This window comes from Corythoichthys intestinalis, chromosome 22 (assembly GCF_030265065.1).
Source record: "Corythoichthys intestinalis isolate RoL2023-P3 chromosome 22, ASM3026506v1, whole genome shotgun sequence".
Taxonomy (NCBI): Eukaryota; Metazoa; Chordata; class Actinopteri; order Syngnathiformes; family Syngnathidae; genus Corythoichthys; species Corythoichthys intestinalis.
The window spans coordinates 33,402,399-33,421,622 of NC_080416.1; the positions used below are offsets into that span (position 1 = coordinate 33,402,399).

Genomic DNA, 19,224 nt, shown 5'->3' on the forward strand with positions numbered 1-19,224 from the left:
CAAATATTAGCGCTGCTGTATGTATATTTTTGACCCAGCAGATTTGATCACTTTTTTCTGTTCACCCATAATAAAGTCATAAAAGAACCAAACTTCATGAATGTTTTTTGTGACAAAGAAGTATCTGTTCCAATCACTCTATCAGAGAAAAATCAGAGTTGTAGAAATAACTGGAAACTCAAGAGAGCCATGACATTATGTTCTTCACAAGTGTATGTAAACTTATGACCACAACTGTATATCAACGACCAGTGTTGGGCACGTTACTTTAAAAAAGTAATTAGTTACAGTTACTTACTACTTCTTCCAAAAAGTAACTGAGTTGGTAACTGAATTACTCTATAGTAAAAGTGACTAGTTACCATGGAAAGTAACTATTTCCGTTACTTTAAAAAGAAGTTGTTGTACGTCAAAGAATTTGAAATTTACTGAGCAGTATTCGAGTCAGTTGAATAGAGAAGAACAGACAGGTAGTTGTGTTATAGAACCTTGTAATATTTATTGCACCTCACCAGCAACAGACTTATCCTACATTTGAAGTGCAACAAAAATAAAAGATTTGAATTGCATACCACAGATGTCGACAACAGCTTTGCCCCAGGACATAAATTACACTTTAGATGCATGTTCTGGCCTTTAATTTCGACCAACTTAAAATAGTGTTTATATCAAGGACAAATTTTCCGCATCTGTTTTGCGTGTGTGTGTTTGCCGCATGGGCTGTTCCGGTTTGTGTGTGAAAACACCGGCTCTGGAGTACGTGCGCTATTAGGCTTGAGCGTTTACGTCACAGAATCGGGGATCACGTGAGATTTGACTAAAACGCAGCCATATTGGAAGCAGGTCTGGCTCGCGGGACATTAAACTTCAACTTGCCAGTTCGATAAAGAGACAAACTCATTACTATGGCGAAGAACAGATATGTGATCAAACTTAAGGATGTGAACAATGTTGACCCTTATGAGCAAGCCGAAGACAAACGGAGTAAAGATGTCGACGGGCTTCAAAGGTAGGCTATGTGTGTTTACTATTTTCATTGCCATGAACCTGAACGCACCCAAAGTCTTGGATGACAAATAAACAGAGCAGAGTAGAGTCGCTATGGCTTCTTCAGTTTATTCAAAGTAAGTAATGCACCGCTTTTGACCGTCAGTAACGGACCAACGGTAACGGCGGGAAAAATAATTAGATTACCCCGTTACTGAAAAAATAACGCTGTCCCAACACTGTCAATGACATCACCACGTTCACCCTTTGCAATATTTCTTGCCTCCTCCCTTCTCTCACCCGCCATACCGCTTCCACTCTTGTCTGTAGTCTAGTCACTTCCCAGCTTGATTACTGTAACTCACTGCTCTTCAGTCTCCCAAATAAGTCCCTCCAGAAACTTCAGGTCCTCCAAAACAGCAGCTTACCTCATCACTCGGACCCCCACCACACACATCAGCCCCATCCTTCGTCAGCTTCACTGGCTCCCAGTAAAACTAAGAATCAATTACAAGATCCTTGTAATTACCTTTATAGCACACCATGGCCTGGCCCCTCCCTACCTATGCAATCTCCTCTGCCTAAATTGTTCCCACCATTCACTTCGCTCCTCCTCTATCCTCCACCTTTCGGTCCCCCGTGTCAGTCCCGCCACTTTTGATTCCAGAGCCTTTAGTCACTGTGCCCCCCAGCTCTGGAACTCCCTAACCCTCGAGCTTCGCAATATATCTGCTCTCCCACTTTTCAAATCCAGACTAAAAACACACCTGCTTACACTTTCTTACCAACCGTGATCCTTATCTCAGTTTTATCCTGACCTCTTAAACTTTTTATATACTCTTATCCTGCTTTAAACTAATTTTATGATTGTTTTGTTATTCCAGTTGAGCTATTGTGTTCCCATCTTTCTTGTAAAGCGTCTTTGTGTGTTTTGAAAAGTGCCCTAGAAATATATTATTATTACCCCTATTATCGAGAGCGTTGGTACCCTTTGTCAGCCACGACAGTGGGGCTGTGATTTACGTCATCACTCGAAATTAGTATCTCAATATCTATAAAATGATAGCAGCACAAAAGGAATTTTTTTTTACAGCACAAAGGAAGCATAAAGTTTCGGGCTGGTTGACCTCAGATTGACGTATAAAAAATTGTACAGTGATCGCTTGCTACTTAACGCTTCAAACTTTGCGCCCTCAGTCCATCACGGATTTTTTTTCAATTAAAAAAAAAACAGATGAGCTGTCCCAAGCTGATCGTGTAGTCTCACTCTCCCTCCCTCGCGTTCCCTGCTCTTTGTTGTTCAGGCAAATCACTGGAGTTGCTTATTAAAGTTAACGATGATTGACAGCTGTCATCTGTTTGCTCCTGCCACAGATCTCTGGAAGCCTCTGCATCAAAGCGCCGCAGGCGTCAATCATCGTTTAACTTGTTAAACAGTTGCTGTGGCAACTCATTGTGTGTAAGTGAGAAGATGGAGCGGAGTTGAGTGGACTCACTCAATGAAGCATTTAATAAAGACAAGCATTTATTAATAAGCTTTATTCTTGATTAAAAACAATTCAGCGGGACAGTAAAATGTTTAAAACTTAACATTTTTACATTTGAAAGGCTTAATAACCATTTATTAAAATATACATTTTATTTTAAATTAAACTTTGGTGAAAAAGTGAAAACACGTCATATGTATCTCTTTCCAATGCTAAATCTGAATAAATACATTGAACACACACAAAAACAAAAACAATTTTTTTTTTTGGGGGGGGGGGGGGGGGGTGTTAGGGCTACGTCACGGTTTTTCACTTATCGTGGTGGGTTCTGGTCCCCATTAACCGTGAAAAATGAGGGATCACTGTAAATATCTTAAAAACAATAGCAGCACAAACGTACACAAAAGATTGACATCATTTTTATATACTGTAAATTTGCCTCTGATGGGGGTCAACTTCATGGAGGTGATTGTTCAATGTTTTTTTCTTTAACATATTTGACTAACTGCCACAACAAACGTTCTCACCTTCCATTTTCTCCACATATTTTTACACACACACACACAATTGTGATCTTTTTTGGGGGGGTTGCTAAGCAACCGCCCAGGTCAAATTAAGGTCACGTTATCGAACGCACAGAATCACAGTTGAGGTGTTTAAGCCAGCTGACCTTGTTGCTATGGCAACAAGCATGCATCTTTCTGTGTGGGAGCAAAGAGGACCAGTCTATTTTCTATCTATCATCTGTGGCACTCATTGGCGTCACTAGACCAAACAATACTGTGGCACAGCGGGGCACTGTAGAGCGAGCAAATTTTTTTTTTTTTTTTTTTTTTGCACTTATCTATCATAAAAAGTCAGAAATAGCGCTTTAAATTACATATAATCAAACCAAGATACACGTTTCTGCAAAAAAAAAAAGTGATTTTATTTCGTTTTTCAGCATTCACTGTTCAAAATCAAAATTGAGACATCCCTTGTTGATAGTCGATAGTCACCTCTGCTCATGCTGATCAACTTCCATCTCTGCTTCACCTCTTAGTACGCTCTGCTGTTCTACTTTGGACAGAAATGGGGATTTATCACTGTAACTGTAATCAATCAGTGTTTCTCAACTATTAGGTTGTGACTGAAAAGTGGCCTCAGTTGCCTAGGTGGGTTACCTAGCATACCTCTCTCATTCCTCCTTGCTGATCTTGTTACAGATTACAGGGACTGCAGTAACAAATGAAACGCTTCTAAAACAGCTGGAAATTATGATAAGCGCACATACAGAACTGTTAGAGGTTATATCCCAAAGATAGGCAATTCATTCATACAGATTGATTCAATTCATTATGATCATATACAGTGCCTTGCAAAAGTATTCGGCCCCCTTGAACCTTGCAACCTTTCGCCACATTTCAGGCTTCAAACATAAAGATATAAAATTTTAATTTTTTGTCAAGAATCAACAACAAGTGGGACACAATCGTGAAGTGGAACAAAATTTATTGGATAATTTCAACTTTTTTAACAAATAAAAAACTGAAAAGTGGGGCGTGCAATATTATTCAGCCCCCTTGCGTTAATACTTTGTAGCGCCACCTTTTGCTCCAATTACAGCTGCAAGTCGCTTGGGGTATGTTTCTATCAGTTTTGCACATCGAGAGACTGACATTCTTGCCCATTCTTCCTTGCAAAACAGCTCGAGCTCAGTGAGGTTGGATGGAGAGTTTGTGAACAGCAGTCTTCAGCTCTTTCCACAGATACTCGATTGGATTCAGGTCTGGACTTTGACTTGGCCATTCTAACACCTGGATACGTTTATTTTTGAACCATTCCATTGTAGATTTGGCTTTATGTTTTGGATTATTGTCCTGTTGGAAGATAAATCTCCGTCCCAGTCTCAGGTCTTGTGCAGATACCAACAGGTTTTCTTCCAGAATGTTCCTGTATTTGGCTGCATCCATCTTCCCGTCAATTTTAACCATCTTCCCTGTCCCTGCTGAAGAAAAGCAGGCCCAAACCATGATGCTGCCACCACCATGTTTGACAGTGGGGATGGTGTGTTCAGGGTGATGAGCTGTGTTGCTTTTACGCCAAAGATATCGTTTTGCATTGTGGCCAAAAAGTTCAATTTTGGTTTCATCTGACCAGAGCACCTTCTTCCACATGTTTGGTGTGTCTCCCAGGTGGCTTGTGGCAAACTTTAAACGAGACCTTTTATGGATATCTTTGAGAAATGGCTTTCTTCTTGCCACTCTTCCATAAAGGCCAGATTTGTGCAGTGTACGACTGATTGTTGTCCTATGGAAAGACTCTCCCACCTCAGCTGTAGATCTCTGCAGTTCATCCAGAGTGATCATGAGCCTCTTGGCTGCATCTCTGATCAGTTTTCTCCTTGTTTGAGAAGAAAGTTTGGAAGGACGGCCGGGTCTTGGTAGATTTGCAGTGGTCTGATGCTCCTTCCATTTCAATATGATGGCTTGCACAGTGCTCCTTGAGATGTTTAAAGCTTGGGAAATCTTTTTGTATCCAAATCCGGCTTTAAACTTCTCCACAACAGTATCTCGGACCTGCCTGGTGTGTTCTTTGGTTTTCATAATGCTCTCTGCACTTTAAACAGAACCCTGAGACTATCACAGAGCAGGTGCATTTATACGGAGACTTGATTACACACAGGTGGATTCTATTTATCATCATCGGTCATTTAGGACAACATTGGATCATTCAGAGATCCTCACTGAACTTCTGGAGTGAGTTTGCTGCACTGAAAGTAAAGGGGCCGAATAATATTGCACGCCCCACTTTTCAGTTTTTTATTTGTTAAAAAAGTTTAAATTATCCAATAAATGTTGTTCCACTTCACGATTGTGTCCCACTTTTTGTTGATTCTTGACAAAAAAATTAAATTTCATATCTTTATGTTTGAAGCCTGAAATGTGGCGAAAGGTTGCAAGATTCAAGGGGGCCGAATACTTTTGCAAGGCACTGTATATGTGAGAGAATTTTATTCATGCTTAAAACACAACCATTATACATCATATTTTGTATGCTTTTGTTATGCTTGCATGACAACATTGTAACATAGAGCATTATTGTTTTATTAACCTGTTTGACTGTGCCTTCTCATAGCCTTTACTATTGTAGACTGTTTCACAATATGCCCAAATATGGAATGTTATGTTTTACAATATGCCCTGAATGAATACAATGGGCGACTGTGGCTTATCAGACTGAGCTCATCATCGTTCTCGCCAGAGTCGGTGTTCAAGGTCATAACTTGAGGTGTTTTTCCCCTACTAGAGATGTTTTTCTGTAGCTTGAGATGTTTTTACCAGGATATGCTATAGTAAGTTTCGGTTTTGTTTCTATGATGTCAACCCATACATAGAGGCATGCCCTCCATTTCTCTTTTGTCCACATGCTGAGAGGACACTTTGTGGTGGTGGTGGTGTTATACTTATATAGCGCTTCTACACCTTTCAAGGCGCTGCGTGGCTCCGCGTCTGTACCTGAGAGCTCTTGTTCATAAAGCCTTCGAAGCAAGATAATCCTTGGCTGAGTCTGATTCTGTTCTCTTATTTCATACATGTCTTGGTATTCAAAAGTGAATTTCCCTGACAATAAACAAATAGCAATAAATTGCATCAGTAATACCAACCCAACCCAAATATCATATTCAACACAATATTAGACAAAGCTCTTGAGTGAGAGCCTCTCACTCAAATCACATTTCATTGTTTTCATAGCCAGTTAGCTAAAATACGGCAGCCAGACTGCAACTTCAATTTGCGACCTGAGCAGTTTACCACGGTTAACTGCCTGATACGTAAAGAGTAAAGTTGAACCATTTCAATTCACATTTCATGGGAAGCTTTGACCAAACAAACAACACAGCTAGGATGGGCAGTTTATCTGGCACTGACCTGTAAAGAAGGTGGGAATATGTCATTTGCACCATCTACTATATGATTGGCAGTTTGGCCCACTGCCCGGAATACTGATGCTGCATTCACGTATTGTTGGAGTTATTGAAAAAATGAATCTCTGCTATATGGTGTCTGTAAAAAGCACCAAACAGTCATTCAACTTGTGATGTATCTTTGGAGCGTTAAAAAAAGGCTACCCTTCTTTGTAGCAACCAGGTTTTTATCCCACATTCCGACTTTACACACATCAGAACATTTTCCAACTTGGGAACGCAGCACGTCTCCCAAAAGTTTCTATCACAGCCAAAGTTACGTGCATAAATTACCATATTAAGGAGCCATCTGCAGTTTGTGTACAGTATATAAAGTGAAGAGTAATATGACCATATTGAATAGTCGCATTCTGTATGCTATGTAGATTTAAAGTGCCTGTGAAACAAGAAAGCATGTTTATTTCATAATACATGCTGTATTTTATGCTCCTGAATGAAATGGACCACTTGGAGGTGTGCAGAAGTGATCGATATATTTATTAAAATTTTTTAATCCCGCGCTACGAAAACGAGGAAATTCCGGCTATAGTCTCGGATTGAGGAAGAAGGCGGCTGTTGCATGAGAAGGACTGTGGATTCATCTGATTTTGTGGATTAATTTGTTTGTCGCGCTGCGCCAGCCCAATGTGCTGCAGGCTTTTGTTGCTACACCAGGGAGAGTGGTATGAGCTTTTTTGGGTTTCAAAAAGATCCCGGAATTGGGGGAGCATTGGAAGGATGCGGAAGTGAGTAAGCTCCATGTTTTATATTATGTCCAATAGTGGGCATGGCACACATTTTAATCAGGAGGTGGCTTGCATTTAGTGGTTGACAATGCTCCCTGTTGACCGAGAAGGCGGGGGTGGCCGCCTCCCTCTGCCGACGACTGGCGGCTTGTCGCACACCATGGTCGCCGGCCGAAAAAGGCGGGAGCACCCGTGCTCGGGCAGCCACGTGCTCTCATCTCCAGTTCTCGATTGTGTCAAGACTTCCACCCCTCTCGGCCCTCTTCGCGGGCCCGCATAGAGAGCGCCATACTCGGCTTGGGCCTGGGGAGCCACCCACTCTCGTCTCTGGTTCTAGATTGTGTCGATACTTCCACCCCTCTCGGCCCTCTTGCGTGCCTGCCTAGATAGCACTATACTTGGCTTGGGCTCCGGCAGCCACGTGCTCCAACATCGGCCGCTTTGTCCACCAAGAATGCATCTATTTCGGCGTTCATTCCCCCGCTGCGTCCCCAACGATGAGCGGTCGCGTCCAGGGAAATGTCAGGCGTCCAGCGGCAGGCAGTCTTGCAGGGAAACGACGAGCCAAACCTTACTCGCCGCCGGGAGCTTGCCGATCGGTGACGGCAATCAACACTGCTGCCAAATGTGACACGAGTCGGGTTGAGCCCGAGTTATGCTTCTGCGTTGCGGTGACGGTGTAGCAACGACATAGACCCTGCGGCGTCAATGAGCATTAGATAGTTCTGCAGGAATGGAACGTGTTGCTCTATAATTCACAGCCAAGCCACTAGAGGGGTTTGACGTTGTGTTTGTACTGTATTGGGGGACTCTTGTTGACTTTCGTTTTCTTTCGGTTACACAACAACGCCAGCGGAGATGGAATGCTTGAATGAGGATCTTCAGCTCATCTAAATTGATCAACAAATGTTGATCATGCTGTAATGTCCGTAACTATGCGCAGTTCCTTTAGGATTCGATCAGACTGTGGAGCGGGGAACGTAGCAGGAAGCGAGTGGATAGAACGGGAGAAAGCGAAAGTTAAAGTTAGCAGTTGCATGTTGCGGCACCCCGCTATCACTTTGTTATTTGTTTATTTTATTGTTGCCACATTAAAGTGGGGAAAGTCAACATTGACTTCTCTCCTTCTTCCCCCCCATCCGGGGATAGCCTTGAAAGGTGGAAAAGCGCTATATAAGTATAACACCAACACCAACCAACCAACCAAATGTTGAGGCGCAGGCGACACATAAGACTGTTGCGGAGGTGGTCTGTACGACTGTTGATGCCGCAGAGAGAACTGGCAGTCACATTACGAATTCTAGCATCGGGTAGGAGCCAGCAAGCTGCGTTGTGCAGCGTTTTGTCCGATTTCTTTGTCGTGTCCTGCAACCAGCCAGTATGAAGCCAAAGCAGATTTCTGGGGGCTATGGAACTTCCCAAGCTGCGTTGGAAGCCTTGATGCTAAAAACGTTATTATAAAAGGAACAAGGCACCCTCAATCAGTGATAACGTATCAACTTGATACGTCATCATTGATTGATATTATCAAGTGGGTCAACTGTCTGTAGTTGAAAAGTAAACAAAAAAAAAAAAAAAAAAAAGTCTTTTGACACCAAACCTGTGCTTTATTCTTAATATCCAAGTACCTGAAGTGTAGAATGTAAATAAGTCACAGACTCACAGCAAGAATATTTACAGAATAAATGATAAAGCGCACCAACCAAAAATACGACAAAGCGATAAAAAGCTGGCAGTTTTTGGCTGTGTCACCGCTTTGTGTGGCCATTCGCTTCCAAACACATGCATACTTGTCTCGGAAGTTTTTTTCTTTTTTTTAAAAATGCAATCGCTGACTCCAGCCCTGTATTTTCAGCAGTCATCTTCCAAAAACTACATGCCATTTGGCAACCGTTTTAATGTCTTGATGAGACATTTTAGAGGTTGTCGTACTTGCTGACCTCTTCGATGATACTCTCGTCGGCTTGTTCCATTTTTGCGTGTAGCACAGCAATGTTTGAAAATGGCGGTGATTTCGTGCTGAACCAGAAACAACAGTCTGAGCTGACCAGTCACAGTCCATTTGCGTTGACATGATGCCCAGTCAGAATTCTGTGGAGGTACACGTCAGGCTACGGTGGAGGGTTGTAAATCGGCTTTGCTTTGACGGTGAAGGTCTGCCGCAGGAGCATAAGTCGGCCTTTAGTTTTGTGGGATTTTTCATGTTCGGAACGCGAGGAAGAGACTTGGAAGAGCCGCTCGGTTCAGGTTAGCATGTAGCCTAGTTCTCATCCTCCTCTTTTGTTTACCCTCAACGTCTCAGAGTCCCTGCAGGGAAATGACAAGAGCTGGACTAACTCCGCTGGCATAAAATACCGGTCGGGAGGTTTAAAAACTCAGTTTTGCCCATTATGCAGTAATTTTGCCCTGCTGTACTGAATAAATGCATTTTTAATATTTCATATTGTATTTGACACACGACTGTTATTTGTCATGACCATACAATTTATCTAGCAATCGGGGGAAAATACTTAGATACAAAGAATATCCTGTAAAACTATTGGGTAGAGAGATAAAAATAACGATGACATTTAGCAGTAGTCATCAGCCTCGTGTTTGTTGTCTTTGTCGCCTTTTTCTTGTTTTGAATCTTCCTCCTCCTCCAAATAAAACTCAAACATATGGCTGTATTCCACAAGCTTCCTCCGGATCGACAATATCACTTGAAAGATCCACACTTGATCAAGAATCGCTAAAAAACGCGTCCACCTCCTTGGGCTCAATGCTAAGTCCACTGAAATTGCTCAGTCTCTGACATCATCAAGATGGAGGCGCCACCGCTCTATAATGACATGAGGAGCTAAACGTCAGATTTAAAGATGCATTTCTCATTATCTGTGCTTTGCCAAATTGTTGTATATAGTCGAATCATCTCAAAATATGACTAATTCCAATAATAATGTTATTAAAGATGTTTTTTTTGTCATGTCAAACGCACTTTTAAACCACAAAGTATTTTATTAATTAATTTATTATTACCAGTGAAATTTATACTTGGGCACTCAGATCAATCGTGGGGCACGTGCCCCAGTGAAATATGTCTGGCGACGCCCATCGTGTCACTTTGCTTGCATGCAAAAAGATTGGACATTTAACAATGTCAATGATAGGAGCAAAGGTTTTTGTAACATGCACTAGAACTCCCATTAGGATTTTTTTTGCCTCTCAAAATTAAGCTAGCTTGATTTTTACTACCTGTATGTAATAGCTTCACTAGTTTTTACCACGCATTGCTTAGTAACAACTAGTGAGCATCTCTCATTCAGTCCTCCCAAATCTGCCTAGCAACAAAGTGTTGAGACGCACTAACCTGATTAAAAAAAAAAAAAAAAACTGAAAATTTGAGAGAACTAGAAAGACGTGTTGCATTGTGGGGTTGCCTCGTCTTCGTCATCCTTCCTGCCAGATTTCGTCACTTTGCTCCTAAAAGGAGAACAAACATCGGCTATTTGTTTCCCGATGGGAAGGAATGCCAGCACGTGGACGCTTCCTGCAGGGGACAAACGCCTCAATTTGAAGCCAGATCAGTCCCTCGGCATACTCTGAAGTCTTGTCTTTTACGAACATTTTAACAAAGGACAATAGATCATTATGTTGTTTCAAGAGAAAAAGTGGTAAAATGAATATAAAAACTAAGCTAAGACAAAAAAAAAGTCAAGTTTGCTTTTGCAAAAAACAGTTGCAAGTGCATAAGGAAAACATTAAAAAACTGAGTTCATATTTTAGTTTTTCCTCAATTGCTTTAGTACGTTTCTCTGCTCAGAATTGAAATGATCAAAACTACTTGTTCAATCCTCACAACTTTGTATCACTAGTGCACATCAAAAAAGCAGTTTCTCATTTCTTTGAACAGAGGTTTTTGTACATCCATGCAAAAAAATGGTACAATTCTCTGCTGCTTCCTACATTATCAGCTGCATCTGTCACGATAGTCGAAATAATTTATCATGGGTCTCTATTGAATAGTCTCTCCACCCACAACATTTATTAGATAGTTCATTGCACATGTCTTTACATGTAAAATGGATGAACATGTTGTCAGAATATGTCAACACGAGTGTGCTTATTTCTAAGCATTTTTGTTACTTATTTTAACCTGCCAAAATTTTTCATAGTTTGGGACAATGTGAGTTTCCACCATGCCAACATAATCAGGGAATGGTTTGCAACCCACAACACAATGGTAATGAAGTTCCGACCACTAGACTCCCCATTCTACAATCCCATAGAAGACTTTTTCCCCTGGGTGCCATGAATGCAGCATGCAGTGACATCAGAGCAGATGCCTACACAGGCTGGATAAGCCACTCAAGAAGATTATTTCAACATTGTATACAGGTATGGAAATGAGCCAGGGGTTAAAATGGTGCGAAGGGTGTGGAGGAAATATGTTCCGGCGTTCTGGCAAAATGTCCTACATCTGCAAAATGTCTATATGGGGGAATTTGACACCCAAAGTACTACCGTGCGCTCTCAACTTGTTTTGTTTAGATGCATACAGGCAGACCGTACTAAAACAATGCCTTAAAGGGATCCTCGATCTTAAAGGGATCCTCTATTTTTAACACAAGTAATTCTTAAAACATAAATGTTAGTATGAGTTATAATAATTTGATATTAAAATCCCTCTTAATGTTTTTGTTTTAATAAAGTTTGTAAAATTATTTTAAGTGATAGGTCGCCATTCTTGTTCCGTCGCAGTGCGTGACGTCCCTGGCCCTGAATGCCGAAATTCCAGCTTGTCACTCGTTAGCTTTCCCAACATGTTGTCAGTTCTACCCTTCCTATTTGAACCAGATCTGAAAAGTGAAGAGCAGGACAGCACTGTCGGTCGTTCACAAGACGAGCTTCAGGGAAAAATGCGTGCAGCAAATACCTGATAAGACAAAAGTTGGGCAAAACTGGTGATGCGAGAGAGTCCTGTTGGGAACTCCGGTTGGGAGCGAGAGTGCATGCTGTTGGGATTCGGGAACTCCGGTTTTATTAGCAGATATTCAAGGTAAGCATATTGCATTTTCAAACGTTTTCCCAATATGATTATGTAGATTGTTAGCATCCAGAGCTGTCGTGTGCTTTACATACAGTAGGGGCCAAAGAGCACACCTTGTGTAATCCAGGTCTTGTACATTGTAACGCGTGGTAGCTAGGATACGTGTATAAAAGTACCAGAAAGCGGAGAAGCTTCCACTTATGCACATTTATTCACAAAAAATAATATTTCCACCTTGACCACTCTTCACTCGGGAGCTCAGCAGTACGCAAACACGCATTCCCTGACGAACTCCAACATTGTTGTAAGGTCCACGTCAGAGTCACTGTCGTCACTGTAGCGTGCCATTGTGCTTTAATTATTTAGTATGATTTGGGGAAAACTCCCACGAAGAATAGTCAACAAAAAGATAGCAATACTAATCCAAATCCGCGTTTTTTACTCACTCGAAGATCCAGGAATTAGACAGATCCCATGGCAATATCGCAGCCGCGATTAGGCCATCGATTCCACAAAATAGACTGATCCGAAAAGCCGCTGTGGGACCGGCGAATAAAAATAAATGGACAGATCCAGAACCATTATTGCAGACGCGATGGGACCCTTACTTGACTGAGGATCCAGGAAAAATGTTCGGGCGCCAGTTGTAACGCGTGGTGGGTAGGATACATGCATACAGGGACCAAAAAGGGGGAGAAGCTTCCACTTATGCACATTTATTCACTAAAAATAATAATTCCACCTTGACCACTCACTTCACTCCCCTTTTTTCCATTTTACTGGAAATTGCATCCAAAAGCAGCACATCGTGGCATTTTACTTCGCGAGTTTAGGCAGCAATAAGCAATTGTTGAACACGCTACACATTCGGAAAGATACCAATGACGTCATCACTGCGAGCCCGCAAACCATGGCGCCAACTAATGGTCAAAATATGGACTAAATATTATAAATTATTGCCATTGAGTTAACATTTTATGTATTTCTAACAACATATTTTAGTATAAGAGAACGTGGTTTATTAGAGCCTACATGTATTTAAATCAGAGGATCACTTTAAAGTCATGTAGGCTCTAAAAAAAACACAAGTATTCTCTTGTACCAAAATATGTTAGAAACGCATAAATCAATGGCAATATTTTATAATATTTAGTACATATTTTGACTGATACTTGGCGCCATGTTTTGCGGGCTCGGAGTGATGACGTAAATGGGACGTTTCCAATTGTGTATAACAATAGTGTATTGCTGCCTAAACTAAAATGAACGATGTGCTGCTTTTGGATGCAATTTCCAGTCAAATGGAAACAAGGGGAGTGATGTGAGTTTCCACAGATTTCCTGTTAAAAGGAGAAAGGTTTGGGAAAGTGCCTGTAGACTGACAAAACTTCCCAAAGACCCAATGCTTTGTTCTTGCCATTTTTCTCCTATCGCGTTCGAGGCTTTTAGTCGTAAACAACTTATCAAAGAGCTCACCGGAGCGGCTGGATATAAGCGGAAACTAAATCAAATCAAATGCTGTTCCATCTATTTTCCCTTACAAGAAGCCTCAAGGTGTTTGGATAGCGAGTGAAATTCGCGCAATAAAGCGGCAAAGACAAACTCTGGCCGATCTCTTAAGCAGGCAAGCCGCTCCTTTCGCTACAGCGGTAGGCAAACCTTCGGGCAATGGGTCTACTTCAAGCCCCTCCCGGATGACCGAGCTTCTCACTTCATCTCTAAGACTATGTCTACGCTAGGACAGATAATTTTCTCCAGGGTCTTTTGCTGACTATTTTTATACCTGTCTGCATTACATTTAAGGTGCATACCTATTGAGAAACTAATTGCTGACTGTGTACTGTAAAGTCCCAACTGTGGTTATGAGGGCAATTGCCCGTGCTATGCAGAGTATAGCCTAAATAATTGTAAATTGTTGTCACAACATTTATACCATGGATACTATCTGAAATTGAGGCTTGTAAGTCCCACAACATGGCAATTGGGCATTTGCATGTCGTTTTCAGCACCGTTTTCTGTGTATGTTCCAGGACCTGTGCCTGTCTCCTCAGCCCTGCGCTGTGTACTTTGTGTCCTGGTACCTTATGATTTTCAAATTAAGCCCTGTTTTTTGGTGGTAAACTTTTGTTTTTTTTTAACCGAAAATGGCAATTTTAGCTATTTTCACTCAAAGGTTTTCGGTCACATCTCTACTTTTTTTCTCATGGAAATGGCCAAAAAGCAACAGTATAGTGACAGAGGAAGGGACCCGAAAATGACCCAAAAATCAACAGGAATTGACCCGGAAATGCCTCAAAATCAACAGGAAATAACCTGAAAATGTCCTAAAATAAACAGAAAGTGACCTGAAATCGAACCGAAATCAAGAAGAGACCCAAAATGAACAGGAGGTGATCCAGGAATGCTCCAAAATCAAGAAGTGACCCGCATTTTATTCATTTATGAATGCACTCATTCATTTAATATAAAAATGCCAACAGTTAATACTAAACAATGTATCGATAATACCATTACTTCATTTTCATTTGGACCGGCAGGGGCCAAAAAATGTTCGCTCTTTCATTGGCACCTCCCACATTGAGGACCGTCAATGGCGGCCAATGGGTTAAAACTAGCTGAAAACAAAATAGCAAAAGTAAACTAGAAATATTTATTGCCAAACCTGGTGGAAACACAAAAATATTGGACGCTGAATCCTCAGAGTGTCACGATTGGTGCGCGATTGCATCTCTGATAGTCTTGATGTGGCGGTTGCGTCGTTTCAGTTGGACCTTCTTGGCGTCGGAGCGCTCTAGTTTGATTTCCAGCTGAGCTACGTGGCTCTGCAGTAGCAGCAATCTGGCCCCGCCCCCTTCCCGGAGCCACTTTGCCGGCTGCACGAAAAGGGAGGAGGTAAAATGAAGCGTCTCTGCTTAAAGTGGAATTAAAAAAAAAAAAAAAAAACAACTCTTACTTGAGCCTGTGTTTGTATTTTCAGGTTCTTCATGGAGCTCCTGAGGCTGCTGTTCAGCTCCTCCTCCGTGAAGTTCTTCGAGCTATTTTGGCTGGCCACCTCCATCAAACCGCACCTCCCGTCCTCTTCCATCCTCCAACACTCTTCCTTAATCTTCTTTTCCTCTTGCGTGCAGTTTCTGCCTTGGTCAGACCACAAAATCTTCTTCTCCGTGGTGGCACTCCTCAGATGTTCTTCACCCAAACAGCACTTCCCGTCCACTTTTGCCCTCTCTTCTTCACTTTGTTTCGCCTCCTCAGTCCATTCCCTGTTTTGGTCTGACCTCACAGTGTCCTCCTCCGTGGCGTCGCTCCTCAGACGTTCCTCCTCCTCACGGCTCTCCTGTTTGAGATGAAGGAGGCTTGAGAGAGAGAACAGAGTTGCCGCGGGAGAGAAGGCATCTCCTACCTGCAGGAGTCTGTTAAGCGTCTGCATTGTCTCCTCCTGCTGCTCCTTCTCCTGCCTGGCCTTCTCCCGGCTGGCGTTGATCTGCACACAAAGCCATCTACCTTTAAGCTGTTCCCTGAGAAGGAAGACTGGGGAGAGAAGGCATGTACCTGATCCTGCAAAGCGTGAACATTGAGCTCCATCTCTTGAAGCATATGTCGAGCTCCTCTCAGCTCCTCTTGTAGCTCCTCTCGCTTTCTGCCTTCCATTTTCAGAGCCTCCTGAGCTTCCGCCAAGCTCCCGCCCTTCAATTTGTCCAGCTCCTCCTCCCGCTCTCGCAGCAGGCTTTTCAGCTTCAGCACCTCCTCCTGGTGCGGGGAGGTTTTTTCGGCAGCTTCTCGCAGCTCCTTTTCCCTCTGTTCCCGCTCTGATTTTTCCCGGGCCTCCTCCTCGCTCCTTTGCCGCATTTCTGTTAGCAGGAGCTCCAGCTCCTCCGCTCTGGCCTCCTTTTCCCTTAACTTCCGTCGGGCCTCCTGAAGCTGCTCTGTTTGCTCCTCTGCCAACTTGAGGCGTCGCCGTAGCTCCCCCTCCCTCGTTTTCTTCAAGTGGCTCTGATGTTCCTTTGCCTTTGAGGCCTCCTCCAGTCGAGTCTTCTGTTCTTCGAGTTTCTCCTCCTGTTTCTTCATCTCTACCAGCAGCCCCTCTACCCGTACACTGAGCGTCACCACATCCCCATCTTTTGTTCCCAACTCCTTCTTGAGTTGCTCCAGCTCCTCATCTCGCTCCTTCATTTCGTTAAGTAATGCGTCCACACGGTTCCTCAGTGTGTCAAACTCCTCTCTCTTTGCCGCCTCCTCTTTATGCTTCCTTTCTCCTTCTGCCAGCAGAGCTTTCTTCTCCTTGGAGGCAGCCTCCTCCCGTTCCTTTATTTCCTCTTGTAGGTCTATGACGCGCTTACTCAAGGTCTGTGCCTCCTCGTTTTTGGTTTGCAAATCCTTCCAGAGCAGCTCCTTCTCCAATTTCCAGGCATCCTCCTTTTGGGAGGTGACCCTGTTCAGCTCTTCCTTGGTACACCGGAGCTCACCTGAGGGAGGAAAAGACGAATGGCCATCGGCGCTTCGGACCGAGAGTCGGGAAACGTGAGCAGCCGCAACCTGTGAGCGCCTCCTTGGCCTCCTGCAGGGCTCCCACGCGAGCGCCGAGGTGGCTGCGATCCACGTCAGCCTGCGACGCCAGCATCCGCTGCTCTTCCAGCTTCTCCAGCAGCGAAGCGCGGCTAGCCCTAAAAAGAGAACAAGCAAAAGTCAACTTTGCAAAAAAGGAGTCGCCTGACGGAGCGAATTTACCCAAGCTGCCGCGCCTCTTGCCGGAGAAGCTCCAGCTGCCGGCACAGCTCTTCGTTCTCTCTGCGCTGTCTGTCGTGTGCTCGCTCTATCCTGGCCACCTCCTCGGCTGCCGGCGTCAGCTGCTCTCGCGCCTCCTGTAGCTCCCGCAACACTGAGGCGTGTTGGGAGGAGCGCTGAAGGGACAATATTTTCAGGCTTGCTGCGCAAATGCGGACGTGGGGCTGGGCACACCTTGAGAAGGGCGTCTTTGGCTTGAGCGGCTTCTTCTTCTGCCCTCTGCAAGGCCTGCTCAGACCTCTCCAGCGACTCCTGCGGGAGGACAAGCATCAGCGCGACCCGGACGGGCAGAGACGCGTGGGGCGGACGACAGGGTCACCGTGATGTCTCGGACTTCGGCTTCTCTTTGCCGCAGCTCGGCCTGGAAACTGCCACGATAAGTCACGTGAGCGCACGGCGAGCAATCGCCGGCGACCTCCGAGCCGCCGTCGTACCTATTCTGGACCTCTTGCCTTTGGAGTTCCTCTTGCCTGTTCTGCACCTCCTTTTCTCTTTGGCGGAGCTCTTCCATTTTTTTGTGGACCTCCTCTTGGCTGTTTTGCATCTCCTTCTCTGCGTCGAACACTTTTGCCTCCCTGCTCTGGACCTCATCCTCTCTTTGCTGCTGGTCCCTCACCCTTTTCTGGACCTCCTTCTCTCTGGTCTGCAGTTCAGCCTGCCTCATCTGCTGCACCTCCTCTCTTTGCTGCTGGTTCCTCTGCCTTTTCTGAACCTCCTCCTCTCTGGTCTGCAGTTCTTCCTGCCGCATCTGCACCTCCTTTTCTCTTTTGTGTAACACTTCCTTCTCTTTCTGCACCTCCTCTTGGCTCCTTTCCATTTCCATCTCTCTGCTCTTTAGCTCTTCCTCCTTCCTGCGCACCTCCTTTTCTCTTCTGTGTAACACTTCATCCTCTTTCTGCGCCTCCTCTTGGCTCTTTTTCATCTCAATTTCTCTGCTCTCTAGGTCCTCCTCCTTCCTGTGCACCACCATTTCTCTTCTGTGTAACACTTCCTCCTGTTTCTGCGCCTCCTCAAGGCTCTTTTTCATCTCAATTTCTCTGCTCTCTAGCTTCTCCTCCTTCCTGTGCACCTCCTTTTCTCTTATGTGTAACACTTCCTCCCGTTTCTGCGCCTCCTCTAGGCTCTTTTTCATGTCAGTCTCTCTGGTCTTCAGGTCCTCCTCCTTCCTGTGCATCTCTTTTTCTCTTTTGTGTAATACTTCCTCCTCTTTCTGCGCCTCCTCTTGGCTCTTTTTCATCTCAATTTCTCTGCTCTCTAGGTCCTCCTCCTTCCTGTGCACCTCCTTTTGTCTTATGTGTAACACTTCCTCCCGTTTCTGCGCCTCCTCTAGGCTCTTTTTCATTTCAGTCTCTCTGGTCTTTAGCTCCTCCTCCTTCCTGTGCATCTCTTTTTCTCTTTTGTGTAACACTTCCTTCTCTTTCTGCACCTCCTCTTGGCTCTTTTTCATTTCCATCTCTCTGGTCTTTAGCTCCTCCTCATTCCTGTGGACCTCCTTTTCTCTTCTGTGTAACGCTTCTTCCTCTTTCTGCGCCTCTTCTTGGCTCTTTTTCATTTCCATTTCTTTGCCCTTTAGTTCCTCCTCATTCATGTGCACCTCCTTTTCTCTTCTGTGCAACACTTCCTCCTGTTTCTGCACCTCCTCCTGGCTCTTTTTCAATTCCATCTCTCTACTCTTTAGCTCCTCCTCCTTCCTGTGCACGTCCTTTTCTCTTTTGTGTAACACTTCCTCCTCTTTCTGCGCCTCCTCTTGGCTCTTTTTGATCTCCATCTCTCTGCTCTGCAGCTCCTCCTCCTTCCTGTGCACCTCCTTGCTGCCCTTTTGTAAACGCTCCTCTCCTTTGTGTAGCTCCTCCTCCTTCCTACACAGCTCCTCCTCTCTCTTCCTTTGCTGCTCCTCTGCTTGCTGCAGCTCCTCGTCCCGCTTGTGAAGCCTTGCCTCCTTGGTGAGCATCTCCTCCTTTGTCCTCTGTAGCTTGGCGTCCTCGCTGCGAAGCTCTTCTTCTGCCTTACGGAGTTCTTCCTCCTTCAGGCGTAGTGCCGCCTCTTGCTTGTGTAACGCCACCTCCAGTTGTGGAGAAGTGGCCTTTGGCTGTCTGCACCAATCAAACAATGTGAAAATTTGTCTCCCTCTGCAGTGGCTTAAAACATGTCAATCACTTGTTTATTACTAGTACATGGCCAATCAATTTGAAGTGGGAGGGTTGCGGCGAATGAACACTAGTTCATTTGCTGCAAACCCTTCCACTT

General features: G+C 44.1%; 1 protein-coding gene across 4 annotated transcripts in view; it reads right to left on the reverse strand.

Moving 5' to 3' along the window:
• Positions 1 to 14,184: 14,184 nt before the first annotated feature.
• LOC130910414 (trichohyalin-like) overlaps positions 14,185 to 19,224 on the reverse strand; it is a 68,044-nt gene continuing 63,004 nt past the window's right edge. For 2 of the 4 annotated variants that reach the window (XM_057827689.1, XM_057827688.1), the window contains exons 13-20: positions 17,297 to 19,070; positions 17,152 to 17,229; positions 16,921 to 17,093; positions 16,729 to 16,856; positions 15,745 to 16,658; positions 15,596 to 15,676; positions 15,149 to 15,529; positions 14,186 to 15,068 (exon numbers count right to left, since the gene is read on the reverse strand). In XM_057827689.1, the coding sequence (XP_057683672.1) occupies positions 14,901 to 15,068; positions 15,149 to 15,529; positions 15,596 to 15,676; positions 15,745 to 16,658; positions 16,729 to 16,856; positions 16,921 to 17,093; positions 17,152 to 17,229; positions 17,297 to 19,070 (3,697 nt within the window). In that variant the 3' untranslated portion in view covers positions 14,186 to 14,900. Of the gene's footprint in view, positions 15,069 to 15,148; positions 15,530 to 15,595; positions 15,677 to 15,744; positions 16,659 to 16,728; positions 16,857 to 16,920; positions 17,094 to 17,151; positions 17,230 to 17,296; positions 19,071 to 19,224 lie in introns of all 4 variants that reach the window. The other 2 variants (XM_057827691.1, XM_057827692.1) reach the window with 2 other exon arrangements.